The sequence below is a fragment of the Podarcis filfolensis genome (assembly GCF_964270895.1).
Source record: "Podarcis filfolensis genome assembly, chromosome: 18".
Classification (NCBI taxonomy): domain Eukaryota; kingdom Metazoa; phylum Chordata; class Lepidosauria; order Squamata; family Lacertidae; genus Podarcis; species Podarcis filfolensis.
Genome location: NC_139622.1, coordinates 10942698 through 10961008, shown reverse-complemented (window position 1 = coordinate 10961008; position 18311 = coordinate 10942698). Strand labels below are relative to the sequence as shown.

The 18311-nt window shown below is 49.1% G+C and overlaps 2 protein-coding genes across 3 annotated transcripts in view; one reads left to right on the top strand and one right to left on the bottom strand.

Moving 5' to 3' along the window:
• Positions 1-18311, bottom strand: part of RNF126 (ring finger protein 126) — a 767042-nt gene that overhangs the window by 283732 nt on the left and 464999 nt on the right. The gene's annotated exons all lie outside the window — the stretch shown is intronic.
• The window catches only part of LOC310753278 (protein unc-13 homolog A), a 115328-nt gene that overhangs the window by 88824 nt on the left and 8193 nt on the right, over positions 1-18311 (top strand). For both annotated transcript variants that reach the window (XM_083594389.1, XM_083594388.1), the window contains 3 exons: positions 12386-12442; positions 13463-13543; positions 14773-14920. In XM_083594389.1, the coding sequence (XP_083450515.1) occupies positions 12386-12442; positions 13463-13543; positions 14773-14920 (286 nt within the window). The remainder of the gene's footprint in view (positions 1-12385; positions 12443-13462; positions 13544-14772; positions 14921-18311) is intronic.

The following is an 18311-nucleotide window of genomic DNA, read 5'->3' as shown; positions in this document are numbered from 1 at the left end:
CTTTTTTCCTCCCCCCAAACTATCATCTGGTGCATCCTATAGAGCGAAAAATACGGTAGTTGGGGGAACTGCAGTCCTCTGGAAAGACTCCAACTCCCATCATCCTTCCTGGGGGGTTGCCAGGAGCTGAAGTTCAACAATTTAGGAGAACTGCCCTGGGTGTTGATTAGACGTCAGGGGGGTAGCTTGCAAGCTCTCCAGAAACCCACCAGCTCTGTGGATCGACCAGGAATGGGTGAACGAAACTCCATTTTCCCATTGGTCAGAGAACTTTCCCATCAGATCCCACAATCACCGTATTTTTCCCTCTATAAGATGCACCTAGTTTTTGGAGGAGGAAAACAAGAAAAAAAATATTCTGAATCTCAGAAGCCAGAACAGCAAGAGGGATCGCTGCGCAGTGAAAGCAGCAATCCCTCTTGCTGTTCTGGCTTCTGGGATAGCTGCGCAGCCTGCATTCGCTCCATAAGACGCACACACATTTCCCCTTACTTTTTAGGAGGGAAAAAGTGAGTCTTATAGAGCAAAAAATACGGTAAATTGCAGGTGGGATGTGGACTAACCCCCGTATCTTTGGGGACAGTCTCTTTAGCCCCCATATTTGTAGGGTACGCTTCGATTATAAGTGAAGGTGTTCAAATGAGGAGTTTTGCCTGTCCGACTCCCCAATAATTTGCTGGCTGGGGAGTGTTATTTGGGGGGTGGATTCGTGAGCTCCTACGAAACTCACTCTTACCCAGATGTTGTGATGCAGTAAAACAAAACAAAAAAGCTTTATGTAAAGGGGTGGCGCTGTGGGTTAAACCACAGAGCCTAGAACTTGCCGATCAGAAGATCAGCGGTTCGAATCCCCACGACGGGGTGAGCTCCCATTGCTCGGTCCCTGCTCCTGCCAACCTAGCAGTTCGAAAGCACGTCAAAGTGCAAGTAGATAAATAGGTACCGCTCCGGCGGGAAGGGAAACGGCATTTCCGTGCGCTGCTCTGGTTCGCCAGAAGTGGCTTAGTCCTGCTGGCCACACGACCCGGAAGCTGTACGCCGGCTCCTTCGGCCAATAAAGCGAGATGAGTGCCGCAACCCCAGAGTCGGCCACGACTGGACCTAATGGTCAGGGTTGCCTTTACCCTTTAAAGGGGAAATATACATATTTGGGGAAGTCACCTAACAATTTTTGGGGGGGGGCTATATTAGGGGAAATCGCTTGCAGAAAAAAATGCATACACGAGACAGGATGTGCACAATATGAGATTTTGCTCTGGATTTAAAAAAAAATTTAAATTGCAAGTTGGTGCAGGGATAGTATTTATGCTTGGGGATATCAGGAACTGAGAGGCAGACCTAAGACCGCCTTGAGTTTCGTGGTACAAGAAACATGGGTTAGTTAACATCATGCAACTTTTTGTTTAGCCGACGCTTTTATAAGGAGGGTGGCCATCTCTCGAGGAGCAGAGGGGAAGGAGAAATTTGGTTCAGTTCACGTTTTAAATGCAAACTGACCGCTTCTGCAATTTTCCAAAATGGTACTCTGGCAGAAACGGAACTGCAACTCAAAATCCGTACATACATTAATTTTGCAAGGCTGTTCCCCAGTCAGGAAATCTGGACAGGAATGCAAATTGTGGGGAGAAGTGTGTGTGTGAAAATGCATATATTAGTGGGACGGAGTACTGTATTAGGGGAAACTGGTTTGCAAAAACAAAAAGTGCTTTTTAATTGGGGGCAGGGAATTGCATACAGAAATGTATGCTAGGATAAATTTACAGCATGGACATTCATGTGTTGTTGTTTTTAAGTCGCAAACCGGTGCAGAAATGGGAGGTAGCTCAGTCAATAGTGAATGAGGCTCCTGATTTCAGGATTGTGGGTTTGAGTTCCACGTCGGGCAAAAGATTCCTGCATTGCAGAGGGTTGGACTAGATGACCCTCGGGGTCTCTTCCAGCTCTGCCATTCTGAGTTTCTGCGAGCGCTGGAAGCCATGAATCCAACAAGGCTGGACACTGGGAGATTCAGGACAGATAAAGAAAGCCTGCGGAACACTCTGCCACAGGAAGCAGTGACAGCCACCAACCCAGATGGCTTTAAAAGAGGATATGGGGTGGGGAAAATAATCGAGGAAAGAGCTATTAATGGCTACCTAACCATGAAGGAGGGATGCAGGGGGCGCTGTGGGTTAAAGCACAGAGCCTAGGACTTGCCGATCAGAAGGTCAGCGGTTCGAATCCCCGCAATGGGGTGAGTTCCCGTTGCTCGGTCCCAGCTCCTGCCAACCTAGCAGTTTGAAAGCACGTCAAAGTGCAAGTAGATAAATAGGTACCACTCTGGCGGGAAGGTAAACGGCATTTCCGTGCGCTGCTCTGGTTTGCCAGAAGCGGCTTAGTCCTGCTGGCCACATGACCCGGAAGCTGTACGCCGGCTCCCTCGGCCAGTAAAGCGAGATGAGCGCCGCAACCCCAGAGTCGGCCACGACTGGACCTAATGGTCAGGGGTCCCTTTACCTTTACCTTTAACTGCGATGAGACATAGAATGAAGGGGTTTAAGGTCAGTGAGAAGGAGGAGGGTTGGTTTGAGAAGATATTGAATTATTTGGGCAGGTTTGAACAATTTGGGGCAATTAAAGTGTTAAAAGTTAAATAAACTTTGTGGAGGAGTGTTAAGGTGTACATAGGGTTGATTTGAACATGATATTATTGAATATGTATATTATTGAATAAGTATAGTCTTGAATATGTATACCCAACGTATCAGCCGCCTGGGGGGGGGGGTTCACCATTTATATTTTGGTTGTTGGTAAAAAAATAAAATTTAAAAAAAGAGTCTCACCCTTATTGGGGTACAGAATCAGACTGATTCCCCCCCCCAAAAAAAACCCCTTCAATAGGATCCACCAGATCTCTTCATTTTCACAACAGCAAGGAAATAAATTAATTAAAAAGGCAGAGTGAGACGGGCATAGCTGACAGTTCTGATGGCGTTTGACTTTCTTTTCTCTTCTTTTTAAGTTATGATGCATTTGGAAATAAAACCTGCAATGATTTTGGGGTGTGTGGTTTTGTTCAAACTGATTCGCCTTTTGTCTAACACTGAATTGCGGGTGGAAAAACTGCAGCCTTCACGGTCTGGGGGTGGGGTGTTTCTCAAAGGGGCAGGGATTCAGGGCTTGGGGGTACGCCTAAAAATATTAGGGGCGCAGGCTCAATTCTGCGCCCACACGAACCCCGCGTCCCGAGGGCGCCCCGTGGCCATGCGTCCTGGAGACGTTGCGCTGCGCTTTCTCTTTTGTGTGGGGTTGCCGCGGCGTTGTGTGTTGGTTTGGGGTTGCGGGTTGGGTTTGCGGCGGACCTGAGGCTCATTCTCACGTGACGGCTGTTCTTTCTGATTGCTCCCCTCACCTGGGCAGATGATTGTAAGTACGGCAGGTGAAAGCCCTGTCTGTCTTTCGTTTGTCTCTATCTGTCCTTGTGCCTTGCGTCTAGTTCCCCAACCCCAAACCCCAACCCCTCCCGAGTAATTTGAGCTGGTTTTTCTGTCGTTCTGTGGTGGCTGGCTACTTTCTCCAATGTGCCTCTATCTTCTCCCTGCTCCCCACCCTTCCCCAAAACGCCTTTGTTCTGTGAACCCCCAAAACCCTTCCCTCTTGTCGCTGAGCTGCTTTGCGCCAGCTGTCGCGTCTCGGTGGAAACTTTCTCCCTGTCCCACCAGATACAGTGGTACCTCGGGTTACAGACGCTTCAGGTTACAGACGCTTCAGGTTACAGACTCCGCTAATACAGAAATAGTACCTCGGGATTAGTTGCAGTTTCCAGGTCACCTTCAAAGGTAGCCCCACGTAGAGTGCATGGCAGTAGTCCAAGCGGGAGATAACCAGAGCATGCACCACTCTGGCCAGACAGTCCGCTTAGCATCATAGAGTTGAAAGGGACCGCCAAAGTCCTCTAGTCCAACCCTCTACAGTGAGACCTCAGGTTACGTACGCTTCAGGTTACAGACTCCGCTAACCCAGAAATAGTACCTCGGGTTAAGAACTTTGCTTCAGGATGAGAACAGAAATCGCGCGGCGGCAGCCGGAGGCCCCATTAGCCAAAGTGGTGCTTCAGGTTAAGAACAGTTTCAGGTTAAGAACGGACCTCCAGAACGAATAAAGTTCTTAACCAGAGGTACCACTGTACCTGGTTTTCCTCCTGAGAAAGAGGAAATTAATAATAATAATAATAATAATAATAATAATAATAATAATAATTTATACCCCACCCATCTGGCTGGGTTTCCCCAGCCACTCTGGGCGGCTTCCAACAAAACACTAAAATACAATAACCTATTAAACATTAAAAGCTTCCCTAAACAGGGCTGCCTTCAGATGTCTTCTAAATGTTTGGTAGTTATTTTTCTCTTTGACATCTGATGGGAGGGCGTTCCACAGGGCGGGCGCCACCACCGAGAAGGCCCTCCGCCTGGTTCCCTGTAACCTCACTTCTCACAAGGAGGGAACCGGCAGAAGGCCCTTGGAGCTGGACCTCAGTGTCCAGGGATAGACGATGGGGGTGGAGACGCTCCTTCAGGTCTACTGGGCCGTTTAGGGCTTCCAAGGTCAGCCCCAACCCTTTGAATTGTGCTCAGAAAGGTACTGGGAGTCTTTGGGGAGGGAGAACAATGTCATGTCTGGCCTTGCTGCTCCCTGGAGAGAGCCTTGAGATGACAGTTTGTCTGTCCATCCGTCCGTCCGTCTGTCCTTCCTTCCACCCTCCTGCCCTCTCTTCGCTAGACTTCCTCGCTCGCCCTTTCCCCTTCCGCATTGATCGATTTGTGATATTGATTGTCTCTGCAGGGTACTCTCTTGAGAAAGCATGGCAAAGGGACCGAGAAGGTAATTATCGACCTTTCCCGCTCCTTGAGTGTCTTGTCCGTGGCAGGAGGTCCAAGCGAGAAATCCTTTCCCTGGCCAAAGAGCTGGGGTGCGCAACGCACTGCGTCCCTCCAGATCTTGCCGGACTGCTTGACCTTTGGAGATGGAGTCCAGCAACATCTAAGCACGTTCCCCTATCCCTGCTCTTAAGAAGAGGCATCCCTGCTCTCCTGGAGAGATGGAGACGATGCCTCTTTTTGGAAAGGGGTCCTCTTCCTTCGGGTCAAGGGGTGGAATTGTTCGAATTGGGTTGCCAGATTCCAGCTCTCGCCAGCATTAAACCCAGGCTACCAGGGTTGGTACAAGGGACGTGGGTGGCGCTGTGGGTTAAACCACAGAGCCTAGGACTTGCCGATCAGAAGGTCGGCGGTTCGAATCCCCGCAATGATGGGGTGAGCTCCCGTTGCTCGGTCCCTGCTCCTGCCAACCTAGCAGTTCGAAAGCACCTCAAAGTGCAAGTAGATAAATAGGTACCGCTCCGGCGGGAAGGTAAACGGCGTTTCCGTGCGCTGCTCTGGTTCGCCAGAAGCGGCTTAGTCCTGCTGGCCACATGACCCGGAAGCTGTACACCAGCTCCCTAAGCCAGTAAAGCGAGATGAGCGCCGCAACCCCAGAGTCGGCCACGACTGGACCTAATGGTCAGGGATACCTTTACCTTTACCAGGATTGGTGGGCATTCAGCACCACATATTTCCCCATCCCGGTCCGAGAGGGACAGAGGAAATGGCAGAAGATCGGGAGAGGCTGGGTTGTGGTGCTTGTGTCGTGGAGGTGTGTGTGTGTCGTCGTGTGTCATCCCCGTCTGGTGGCCGGAGGTGTCCAAAGATTTGTGTGGCATGGATTTTGGTTGTGTGTGCGTGGCATGCAGGTCCGGCGAGCGAGAGGTGCGTCTCTCGGCGCAGGTAGCTCCCCGCTCCATGACAGGGCTGCCCAAGACCAGTGTTGACTTGCAGGGCCCACCATTACAGCTAGACCCCTGCCCCAAGACATCTACAATCTCTACTTTTGACAGAGGAGAGAGGGCAGAGACTGAGGGCGCTGCTATTTCCAAGGAGTTGATATGGTTGAACCATGAACCGGGGGCCAGATTCAAGCCTTCCAGGGGCCTTATTCCAACGGTCCACAGGGCATAAATGAAGCAACATGCTCTGAAAGAATTAACAGCAGTTGCTTAGGCCCCATCTAGACATTAAATTAAATTACAATATATCAATGAGCATGACCAGGGTACTGAGAGAGATACATGCTGCTCTTTATATACCATACCCAACAGCTTAATTACCACAACTTAAAAGCACCTGCAGAGACGCGGGTGGCGCTGTGGGTTAAACCACAGAGCCTTGGGCTTGCCAATCAGAAGGTCGGCGGTTCGAATCCCCGCAATGACGGGGTGAGCTCCCGTTGCTCGGTCCCTGCTCCTGCCAACCTAGCCATTCGAAAGCACGTCAAAGTGCAAGTAGATAAATAGGTACCACTCCGGCGGGAAGGTAAACGGTGCTTCCATGCGCTGCTCTGGTTCGCCAGAAGCGGCTTAGTCCTGCTGGCCACATGACCCGGAAGCTGTACGCCCGCTCCCTCAGCCAATAAAGCGAGATGAACGCCACAACCCCAGAGTCGTCCACGACTGGACCTAATGGTCAGGGGTGCCTTTACCTTTACTAACAGCACCTGCTATATGGCTTCACAGCTGTAAAACTAGATCATGTTATTTGCTCTGGCCCTTAGAGACATACACATCTTGTGAAACAATAATGAACCTAAAATTTGAAGAAACCATTCAACAGGTTTATCTATTTATGTATGCGTTTGCCTGGTACATTTATTTCACACCTTAGACCTTATAATTTTCCTAACACTAGCAAGGGGTGGCCAGCCTGGGGTCCGAAAACAGACTTCTGGGGTAGTGAAGGGAGTCTGTGCGTTTGTGTCCTTGCCCCGCAAAACTCGCCTTGTGCCGGGGACAGAACCTGGCCGATCAATCAATCAATCACCGATCAATCAACACAATTGAAGGCCTGTCGAAATGGAATCTGAGTCATGGCCGGGAGGGAGGGAAGGCAACGTCTGTGTGGGGTCGCGTTCCACTTTGCTGAAAGCATATAAATGTTATGGAAATGTGTTTGCTGAAAGTATATAAAAACCCTGCTGTTCTTTTCTGCAGAGCAGGGCGAAGGCCCCCAGTCACACCGAAGTAAGGATACTCCGTTTAATTCTTAACCCTGCTTCCGTCTTCCTCCTGCCCTCTGTCTGCAGAGCCCCATGTCTGCCCCCCTGCCCCCCGCCTGTGGTCTTTTCACTCCGTGGTTGTCGTCTCCACCTGTCCTCCTCTCTTTTCCCGGGTGTCGCTAACTGGATTTACCTGGCTGCTGTGTTTTTTTGAAAAATATATCCTGTGCTAAAGTTGTGTCTGCTGATCTCTGTTTTTTAAGTGACCCTCCCTGGTGGTGATGGGGTGGGGGTTAGGGGAAAATAACCCCTTATTTTCCTTCTCGGTCTGTTTCTCAGCTTGCTTTGCCTGCCTGCATGTATGTATGGGCAGAGTGTTGTGGGAAATCAAGGTTGGCAGTTGTTAACGGAGAAATCTGAGGGCTCCCTTGGGCAAAAAACCAAGGACACCAGCCAGGAATACCAGAGCAAAACAGCAGCCAGTCGGCTTGGTCTTTATTGAAGACGGTCGCGACAGGACTCCCACCTGCCACCAGGTGGAACAGGATGGAAGCCCCGAACAAAAGAGCCCCCAAACTTTTATTAGCTGCTAATCCCCATGTTAAGGACGCGGGTGGCGCTGTGGGTAAAACTTCAGCGCCTAGGGCTTGCCGATCGCATGGTCGGCGGTTCGAATCCCCGCGGCAGGTGAGCTCCCGTCTTTCGGTCCCAGCTCCTGCCCACCTAATAATAATAATAATAATAATTTTTTATTTATACCCCGCCCTCCCCAGCCAAGGCCGGGCTCAGAGCGGCTTACAAGCAATAATAAAAACAAGATGAAGTGCAAGTAGATAAATAGGTACCGCTTTATAGCGGGAAGGTAAACGGCATTTCCGTGTGCTGCGCTGGTGCCGGTCGCTGGAGCAGCTTCGTCACGCTGGCCACGTGACCCGGAAGTGTCTCCGGACAGCGCTGGCCCCCGGCCTCTTAAGTGAGATGGGCGCACAACCCTAGAGTCGGACACGACTGGCCCGTACGGGCAGGGGTACCTTTACCTTTACCTTTAATCCCCATGTCACAGCCCCCAAAATACATCACTCATACATCACGGTTACATCATGAAAGGGGAGGTCTGGTGGCAGGAATCTGAGCATCCTGGACCCTGCCCCATGGTTCCCCTTGCCCTCCACCAAACACCCATCAAGTGAAACAAAAGAGATATTTACATTTCCCTGTTTCCCAGCCAAGTTCATCCCACCCTTTTGTCTTCATCTGGGTTTGTTATTCCTGGAATGGCTGCCTGTCTGGCACTCAGGTATCAGGAGGCCAGGAATTATCACTCAGGCAGAGGGGCTGCTGAGGAGCTGAGCTCACAGGTCTATAGGAATTTCTGAAGTTTCTCCAGTGAGCCAGTATATAGATACATTGATCAGTGAATTCTTACATTTGGTATCGTGCAGCAGAGGCCCTTTGAATAGATAGGAAGAAACTGCGATGAAGTGTTTTGTGGGGACAAATCACAAAAGTCACAAAGGCGATTGTGCTGGTTTTGGCAGTGGGCTGCATGTGCATGACATCTGCTGGAGGGGCAACCCCCCCCCCAACCTATACATAAATTCCTGCAACACAGTCCTAAGACTCAGGGGGTGTGTTCTGCCTGATAAGGAAAAATCCCAGGGTGCGGATTTACTCCACTGCCCAGCTAGTTGGGGTGCCAGTCCCCTCGGGTCTCTGTGGCCAAGCTAAAGAAGCAAAACAGCGAGTTTCTTTAAAAAAAAAAAAACAATTGAAAGGGTACATTATACAAACAAATCTGCACTCGGCGAACGAAAGGTTATCTGTTTTCTGACATGATTGAGGACCGCAGAGCCAGAGACAAAGAAGCCTGGACAGATAAAAATCGAGATATGGAAATATCGATGAGAGGTGCAAAAGCCCCCCCTGCACCGCTGCCCCCCCAGGTTGCCCAGAGCTGTCGACCTTTTTTGGGGGGGCGGCGTGCTCTGGGCGGGCTTCTCTACGGCCCTGCGCCAATCCCAGACACGCAGGAGGACAGAGCCAGCCGCCCGCCTCAGCGCTTCGCTGGCTCACTTGCCCCCGAACTCGTGGTAGAGAGCCACCCGCAGTGCTCCGACGGGCGGGCTGTTCCCCGCACTCCAACTCTTGCACCCTGGACTCTCGGCCTGGCATCCCTGAGAGCCCAGCGACCGGATGCCCCTATGGTTAAGACGGCCCTGGTTATACGCTGCCCTTGATTGCCTCCTACTTCCTATTGTGTGGCTAAATTCACGCCTTGTGCTGGTCCCAAGGGTTAACCGTGCGGCAAGGTCCGAGTCCAGTCCGAGGTCGAGGGTGCGGTATGGAGGCTGTCCGTCAAAGCTGAAGCTGGGTCCAAGGCAGGGAGTCGGGTGAGGTCAGGAACTCAGGCAGAAGAGCAGGACAGGGTGCAGGCAGGAACAGGCTACCAACAATGTTGCTCCTGGGACTGGGGCTGGCCGGCTTTTATCTGCCCCAAGGCATAGGGCGGCCCCAGTCCACAGGTGACTCGCCTCTCCTGGCCTGGAGGCGAGCCCTCCTCCTGCGGGAACTTAGTTCCCTCCGCCTCTCTGCCCTGAGCCTCTGCAGCTCAGGAGAGGCTGGAGGGTTACCGGACCCAGAGGCAACCTCAGCTTCCTCTGCCGGGGCTGAGAGTGGAGCACCTGCAGGCAATGGGTCCTCCATCACCTCAGGAGCCAGAGCAGACTCACCTGAGGATCCAGCACAGGTGAGGACCCTTCAGGCTCAAGCCCCAGCCCCGGCTCAGCTGGTTCTGGAGGCGGGGACTCCTGTGCAGGCTGGGATTCCTCAGGTTCAGCCTCCGAGTCTGAATCCCAGGCCATCACACACCTTCTGGAGGTGCAAGGAATATGTGACCTTATGCTTAAGGGATTATGGAGGCAGGGGAAACCTGGACCCCCCCCCCTTTTCCAGAGGAGCTGTTAGCCGTCGGAACCAAGGAAATCCGTCAAACCGTTGAATTTCGGCAATTATTTGATTGTGTATTGGCTAGAGTACGATGCATGGGATCTGCTTATCGCTGCAATTTTATAGGCTGCTTTTCTGAGCCTCTTTGCCGTTGGGTATATATGGTGCCCATGTCAATGGTCGTTGTCCTGGCCTTAGTTTGAGGCTGCGGTGAGGTGTCATTTACCGGTACCTTAAATGAAGTGAGGTGGTGACTACATTATTACATGAGCACTGTTCCACAGCTGTTGATATTTTCATTTACATACATTCATTCGAAATAAGATGGGTTTATGAAGCAATTCTATATCCACCCAAAGAATTCTACGAAACAGTAGTCAGTATCTGGAATCGCTGTTCAGTGTTGGACATCATATTTGCTGAATACACAAAGCTTCACAGCTTGTCTTTCACTGTACGAAGTCTGGTACCTCGCTTCATTTAAAGGCTTTCAGAGGCTTTGAGACGAAAGAGTTCGTTTTGGACTTGTTACAGTTTGAAGGAATTCTATAAAAGATGGTCCGTTGCGTATGTACGTGGTCATCGTGTTGCCTAGACATTGTAGACGTTGGGAACGGACGGACAAGTCCCAGGCCCCTGTGGGGCAGCGTGAAGAGGCAACTCTCTTTGGGGCAGCTCAGAGACCAGCGGGTGCCCGGAAGACCCCCAAGGAGAGGGGAGAGGAGGCCGAGGGAATGCTCCACGAGGGGGTTTGAAAAAGGGCAAGGGGCTGCCAGCTCTGCAGGGAAGGGGGGACCTAACTGGGCTCCTGAGCCCCACAGGGGTGCGGTAGACAAATGTATTTCAGGGGAGCTGTGGACTCTGTTGTAAACGAAAATTGCCCTTTCCCCTTATGGGGTACCCAAGAGCCCATATAGAGTCCTTATGTAGGTTCTCTACTGGTAGGAGAAAATAACAGAGGCCAAGCAGAGAATATTGAGAAGCAAAGCAGCTAGTAAGCCTAATCTTTATTGATCTGTTGCAACAGGGTGCTCCCCTCGCCCGCAGGAGAGAGGAGGGACCCAGAAAAATGACGGGCAAGGCGTTATAATGGACTTTTGAAATTGCCACCCTCTAGATCAAGACCAGGGACGCGGGTGGCGCTGTGGGTTAAACCACAGAGCCTAGGACTTGCCAATCAGAAGGTCGGTGGTTCGAATTCCCCGCAATGATGGGGTGAGCTCCCGTTGCTCAGTCCCTGCTCCTGCCCACCTAGCAGTTCGAAAGCACGTCAAAGTGCAAGTAGATAAATAGGTACCGCTCCGGCGGGAAGGTAAACAGCATTTCCGTGCCCTGCTCTGGTTCGCCAGAAGCGGCTTAGTCATGCTGGCCACATGACCCGGAAGCTGTACGCCAGCTCCCTTGGCCAGTAAAGCGAGATGAGCGCTGCAACCCCAGAGTCGGCCACGACTGGTCAGGAGTCCCTTTACCTTTAGATCAAGACCACCCCCAGAAACATCATACATACATCACAGAAGGGGTGTAACCTAAGACCACCCCCCAGATACATCATACCTACACCACAAAAATGGCGGTCTAAAACAGAAATTTGAATGTTGTTTTTCTCCTGTCGTTTATCTCCTGTCTGGCAGGTTACTTGATTGGATTGCCTGGGGAGCCTGGCCAGTCTTTTGTAGTGATAAATACTTAGTTCCTGGGCCAGGTCACAGGCTCACACCCTATTCAAACACAGACATACCCTTAAGACAGGATTTGTGAAGGAAAAGACAATGGGGAGGCTTTTCCATTTTCCTTTGACCTTGCAGAGAAATCATTTGCTCAGTTTGGGAATCAAAAATGGTTTCAGGTCGGTCTTCCTGTGCTCATCTATGTATGTGCTTGGTGTGTACACTTATGAACATTATCATATATCTAAGACCTCAAAATTCCTATCACAACCCAAAACGGTTGAAAACCTCTGGCTTATGCAATCTATAAACAAACCTGTCTGGATTCTGACCCTCTTTCGGGGTATCGGACGCCATTCGATACCCTGGTATTTTGCCTCCCGGTACTTGGGAGTGACCGGCCCCAAACGCCAGGGCCAAGGCTTTGCAAATTAAAGGACAGATCTTGTTTAGGTGTGCAGGGTCAGAATTGCTTTGTTCCGCCTTCCCTTTGAGATGGGTAGGTGGAAAAAATTCGGGTGCGACACTCTTGGGGAGCAAAGCTTCGTGGGTGAAACCTCGCCTGAATTTCTTAGCATCGAATGGGAAAGGATAGCTAAGGTTCGGGATAAGTTTCAGCAGAAACATAGCTACCTTTTATCTTTCTGTTATTTTTTCCTTCCCTTTCTTCTATCCATCCTTCCTTTTGCCCTCCCCGCTCCCAGGGCACGCAGATGATCTTCAACGCAGCCAAGGAACTGGGGCAGCTTTCAAAACTCAAGGTGAGAAACGCGGGATTTTGGGGTCCGCAGAATTCAAGGAGCTGTGTTGCAGAGGACGGCGGTCGTTTGTGCTTCTTGGGCCTGGTTGGGCGCAAAGCGGGGAGCTGGACATTAGGTGGCGCCAGAGCAATAATAATAATTTATTATTTATACCCCGCCCATCTGGCTGAGTTTCCCCAGCCACTCTGGGCGGCTCCCAATCAAGTGTTAAAAACAGTACAGCCTTACATATTAAAAACTTCCCTGAACAGGGCTGCCTTAAGATGTCTTCTGAATGTCAGGTAGTTGTTTATCTCTTTGACATCTGAAGGGAGGGCGTTCCACAGGGCGGGCACCACCACCGAGAAGGCCCTCTGCCTGGTTCCCTGTAGCCTCACTTCTCGCAATGAGGGAACCGCCAGAAGGCCCAGGGAGCTGGACCTCAGTGTCCGGGCTGAACGATGGGGGTGGAGACGCTCCTTCATATACTGGACCTCAGGCCGTTTAAGGTCAGCACCAACACTTTGAATTGTGCTTGGAAACGTCCTGGGAGCCAATGCATATCTCTCAGAACCGGTGTTATGTGGTCCCGGCGGCCGCTCCCAGTCCCCAGTCTGGCTGCCACATTCTGGATTAATTGCAGTTTCCGGGTCACCTTCAAAGGTAGCCCCACGTAGAGTGCGTTGCAGTAGTCTAAGTGGGAGATAACTAGAGCACACACCACTCTGGCAAGACAGTCCACGGGCAGGGAGAGCAAACGTAACACGGGTTATGAGATAATAATAATATAATAATAAAAAAATTCTTATTTATACCCCGCCCATCTGGCTGGGCCTCCCCAGCCACTCTGGGCGGCTTCCATAGAAACCAAAAATATAGTAAAATATCACACGTTAAAAACTTCCCTGAACAGGGCTGCCAGAGATGGCAAAGAGGGCTTCAAAACAGGGGTTGCCGGAGGGTACGTTGTCCTCACCTGAAAAAGGAAGCCTGTTCATTGTTGGAAGGGGGCAGACATAACTTGTTCTTCGTCCCATCCAGGACCACATGGTGCGTGAGGAAGCCAAGAGTTTGACGCCCAAGCAGTGCGCCGTGGTGGAGCTGGCCCTGGACACTATCAAGGTGAGAGCATTGAATCCTAGAATTGTCGAATGGGGGGCCTCCAGCGGTCATCTAGCCTAACCCTCTGCAAAGCGGGGGGTGTTCCAGACTGCCTCACCCCGCTATGTCTTGAGAGCAGGTTGTCCGGTTCAGCATGGGCAAAATCCTGCTGTTATTGGCTTGCTGTTCTTGTTTTGTATCTTTATTTTATTTCATTTCATTTCATTTCATTTTTGTATAATGATTATTATTAGTTTTCAGTTACAGTGGCCCAATAAAAGCCTCGTTGTCAATACCAAATTTTAGTACAATTAATTGCTCAGATTATATTATTTTGTTGTGCATGCTAGAACAGATGATTTGATAATTGTATCTTTAACTTTTAGATCCTATTGCGATTTATGTGGGAGGGGTCCGGTTTGGTTGCGTCGTTTTATTTATTTTCGATGGCTTTAAACTTTACGGGTGCTATCGTTTAAAAAGAAAAAAACCATGTTGTGCATATGCTAAAGAGGACTAGGAACTTAGTTCGCCAGGCTAGACACACTTGCCTGCAGGGAAAGCCTCGTTGAGTTGAATTGGGCTGAAATGAGGCTGCATTTTAATGTTGTATTTTAATCTTGGTTTTTAAGTTGTATTTCAATCAATTGTTTTATATCTGGTGTTAGCCGCCCTGAGCCCGGTCTTGGCTGGGGAGAGTGGGGTATAAATAAATTTTATTATTATTATTATTATTATTATTATTATTATTATTATTATTATTTGTTGAATGATTCTGTGTACATTGCGGCAGCCTTTGGCTATGTGGAATAAAACTGACCACTGTATTTTTTGCTCTATAAGATGCACCAGACCACAAGACGCACCTAGTTTTTGGAGGAGGAAAACAAGAAAAAAAATATTCTGAATCTCAGAAGCCAGAACAGCAAGAGGGATCTCTGCGCAGTGAAAGCAGCGATCCCTCTTGCTGTTCTGGCTTCTGGGATAGCTGCGCAGCCTGCATTCGCTCCATAAGACGCACACACATTTCCCCTTACTTTTTAGGAGGGGAAAAGTGAGTCTTATAGAGCAAAAAATACGGTATGTGATTAGTCCTCATGGCAGCTTGCGGTCGTCGTTGCCGCTATTATCGTCTCAGCCGGCACGTTGCAAATGTGAGGGTGTGTCCGCAGCTCTGTGGGTTTGCGGCATTGACCGGACCACTGCTGATGTCCACCCCAACCCTCTCCCCTCTCTCCGCCCCGATTTAGCAATACTTCCACGCAGGAGGCGTCGGCCTGAAGAAAACCTTCTTGGAGAAAAGCCCGGACCTTCAGTCTCTGCGTTACGCCCTCTCTCTTTACACGCAAGCCACGGACCTGCTCATCAAAACCTTCGTGCAGACGCAATCCTCTCAAGGTAAGCGCCGATGGCGAAGCAGTGTTAACGGGAAAATCCGAGGGCTCCCTTGGACAAAAAACAAAGACACCAACCAGGATTACTTGGAGCAAAACAGCAGCCTGTAGGCTTGGCCTTTATGGATCTGTTGCAACAGGGTGCTCCCCTGACCCGCAGGAGAGAGGAGGGACCCAGAAAAATGGTGTGCAAGGTCTTATAAAGACTTTTGAAATTGCCACCCTGTAGATCAAGACCACCCCCAGAAACATCATACATACATCACAGAAGGGGTGTAACCTAAGACCACCCCTCAGATACATCACACCTACATCACAGAAAAGGCGGTCTACAACAGAAATTTTGAATGTTGTTTTTCTCCTGTCCTTGTTTATCTCCAGTCTGGCAGGTTACTTGATTGGATTTCCTGGGGATCCTGGCCAGTCTTTTGTAATGATAAATACTTAGTTCCTGGGCCAGGTCACAGGCTCACACCCTATTCATACACAGACATACCCTTAAGACAGGATTTGTGAAGGAAAAGACAATGGGGAGGCTTTTCCATTTTCCTTTGACCTTGCAGAGAAAACATTTGCTCAGTTTAGGAATCAAAATGGTTCCAGGTTGGCCTTCCTGTGCTGATCTATGTACGTGCTTGGTTGGTATACTTATGAACATTGCCATATATTTAAGACCATAAAATTCCTATCACAGCAGCTTCTGCGGTTCCTTGGATCCCGGTTTCCCCAAGGAGACCCATTTGGAATCTAGACATATAAAAAAAAAAAAAAAAAAACCAGCTGCAAAAACGCTTAAAAAACAATATTCGAAAAATATATTGAATTTGCCGTCAGCTCGCCACCGCCACCTAGTGTCCCGTTTGTATAGTGCACTTAAAATGTTAATGTTTGTGACTGCTCTCGTGGAGCTCTCTGGTTTAGCAGGCTGTGCAGAGCCTCCATAGCCAGGTGCAGTCTATCTTTATGGCACCATCCTTGCCCAGGAAGAGGCTATGGGTGCCGTTTCCCATCACGCACTGCTTTGAAGGGAAGTATCCGGCAAGCTACCGTTTTTAGAAAAACGGCGCCGGGTTTTTGCTTTGGTGTAAACGCTGTGGGTTAAACCACAGAGCCTAGGACTTGCCGATCGGAAGGTCGGCAGTTCGAATCCCCGCGACAACGGGCTGAGCTCCTGTTGTTCGGTCCCTGCTCCTGCCAACCTAGTAGTTCAAAAGCACGTCAAAGTGCAAGTAGATAAATAGGTACCACTCTGGCGGGAAGGTGAACTGCGTTTCTGTGCGCTGCTCTGGTTTGCCAGAAGCGGCTTAGTCCTGGGCTCTGTGGTTTAGACCTAAAGGTAAAGGGTAAAGGGACCCCTGACCGTTAGGTCCAGTCGTGGCCGACTCTGGGGTTGCGGCGCTCATCTCGCTTTATTGGCCGAGGGAGCCGGCGTACAGCTTCCGGGTCATGTGGCCAGCAGGACTAAGCCGCTTCTGGCGAACCAGAGCAGTGCACGGAAACGCCGTTCACCTTCCCGCCAGAGCAGTACCTATTGATCTACTTGCACTTTGACGTGCTTTCAAACTGCTAGGTTGGCAGGAGCAGGGACCGAGCAACGGGAGCTCACCCCGTCATTGCGGGGATTCGAACCACCAACCTTCTGATCAGCAAGTCCTAGGCTCTGTGGTTTAACCCACAGCACCACCCACGTCCCAAACTTAGGCATAACCGCAGCCAACAGAATTAAATGGACCCCATTACTTAATTTAGCATTAACTCGCTTTCTTTGTACAGATGATTTAAACTAGGCTATTTTTTCAGATACTTCCGCTGCTGAGGCCATGAAATCATTTAAGACTGATGGGCTGCAAGACCGCTTAAGAATTGAGATTAAAAACGGTGGCTCAAAGAGGCCAATGGAATCTTCTAGCTGGTTTGACAAAGAGTGCAAACAGGCTAAAAGACACCCAAAGGGCGTATTGTTCAGGTTTCTACCGACAGAGCTCTTTAAAATAAAAACAGGATACATCAGAAAAATACGTTCAAAATATTCATACAGCTATCTAGCCCTCCTGACCATTCCCCTCTCCCCCCTAGAGTTATTGAACTTGGTGATTGCTATAACGTTATATTCTGAATTCTCCAGCTACGACTCGAGTCAGTGTGTGAATCTACAGGAGCTGATCTATCTCTTCTCTCTTTTTTCTCTTGCCTTTTTCCATTCCGCCCTTCGCACATTTTCCCTTTCTTGCTTCTACTGTAAACCATCTTGTGTGTGTTTTTCTTTCTCTTTGCCTCCTTCTCTTGTCACCCTTTCTATCCACCTTCCTTTCGTCTCTTCCTGCTCTTGGTTTTCTTTGCCTCTAAATTATTTTTCTTCTTTCGCCCTTCCTTTCTTTTCTCTCTCTTCCTACCTTTGTTTTTATCCATTCTTTCTTCCCTTCTTCCCTTCTTCCTCTTCGTACCCTTTCCTTTCTTCACTTCTGTCTTTTTTTCTACCCTTATCCTTCTTTATCTCCTCTTCCAACCGTTTGTCTTTCCTTCTCTCGGTCTTCTTTTCTATTCCTTCTCTTTCTTGTCCTTTCTGCCTACTTTTTGTTCTCTTCTAACCTTTTCTCCTGTTTTCCCATCACCTTCTTTTACTCAAACTTCATTTCTACCCTTTTTCTTTCTCTTCCTACTTTCTTCTTACCCATTCTTTCTACCATCGTCCCTTTTTACCCTTCTTTCATTCACTCTTTCTCTCCACCTTCCTTTCTCTTCTTCTGAATTTTTCTTCCCTTCTTTCTATCTGATTTTCTATCCTTCTTATATTTTCCTTCCTTCCTTCTTACTGCTTTTCTATTCCTTTCCTTCCTTCTTATATTTTCCTTCCTTCTTTTCTTCCTTCCTTCTTACTGCTTTTCTATTCCTTCCTTATATTTTCTTTCCTTCCTTCTTATAATTTCCTTCCTTCTTTCTTTCTGCTTTTCTATTCCTTTCTTTCCTTCTTATATTTATTTTCTTTCCTTCTTTCTGCTTTTCTATTCCTTTCCTTCCTTCTTATATTTTCCTTCCTTCTTTTCTTCCTCCTTCTTACTGCTTTTCTATTCCTTCCTTATATTTTCCTTCCTTCCTTCCTTCCTTCCTTCCTTCCTTCCTTCCTTCCTTCCCTCTTACTGCTTTTCTATTCCTTTCTTTCCTTCTTATATTTATTTTCCTTCCTTTCTTTTTTCTGCTTTTCTATTCCTTTCCTTCCTTCTTATATTTTCCTTCCTTCCTTCTTTCCTTCCCTCCTTTCTGCTTTTCTATTCTTTTCCTTCCTTCTTATATTTTCCTTCTTTCTATCTGCTTTTCTATTCCTTCTTTTCCTTCTTATATTTTCTTCCCACCTTCTGTTCTCCGATTACCTTTCCTCTTCCTCCTTCTCTCTATCT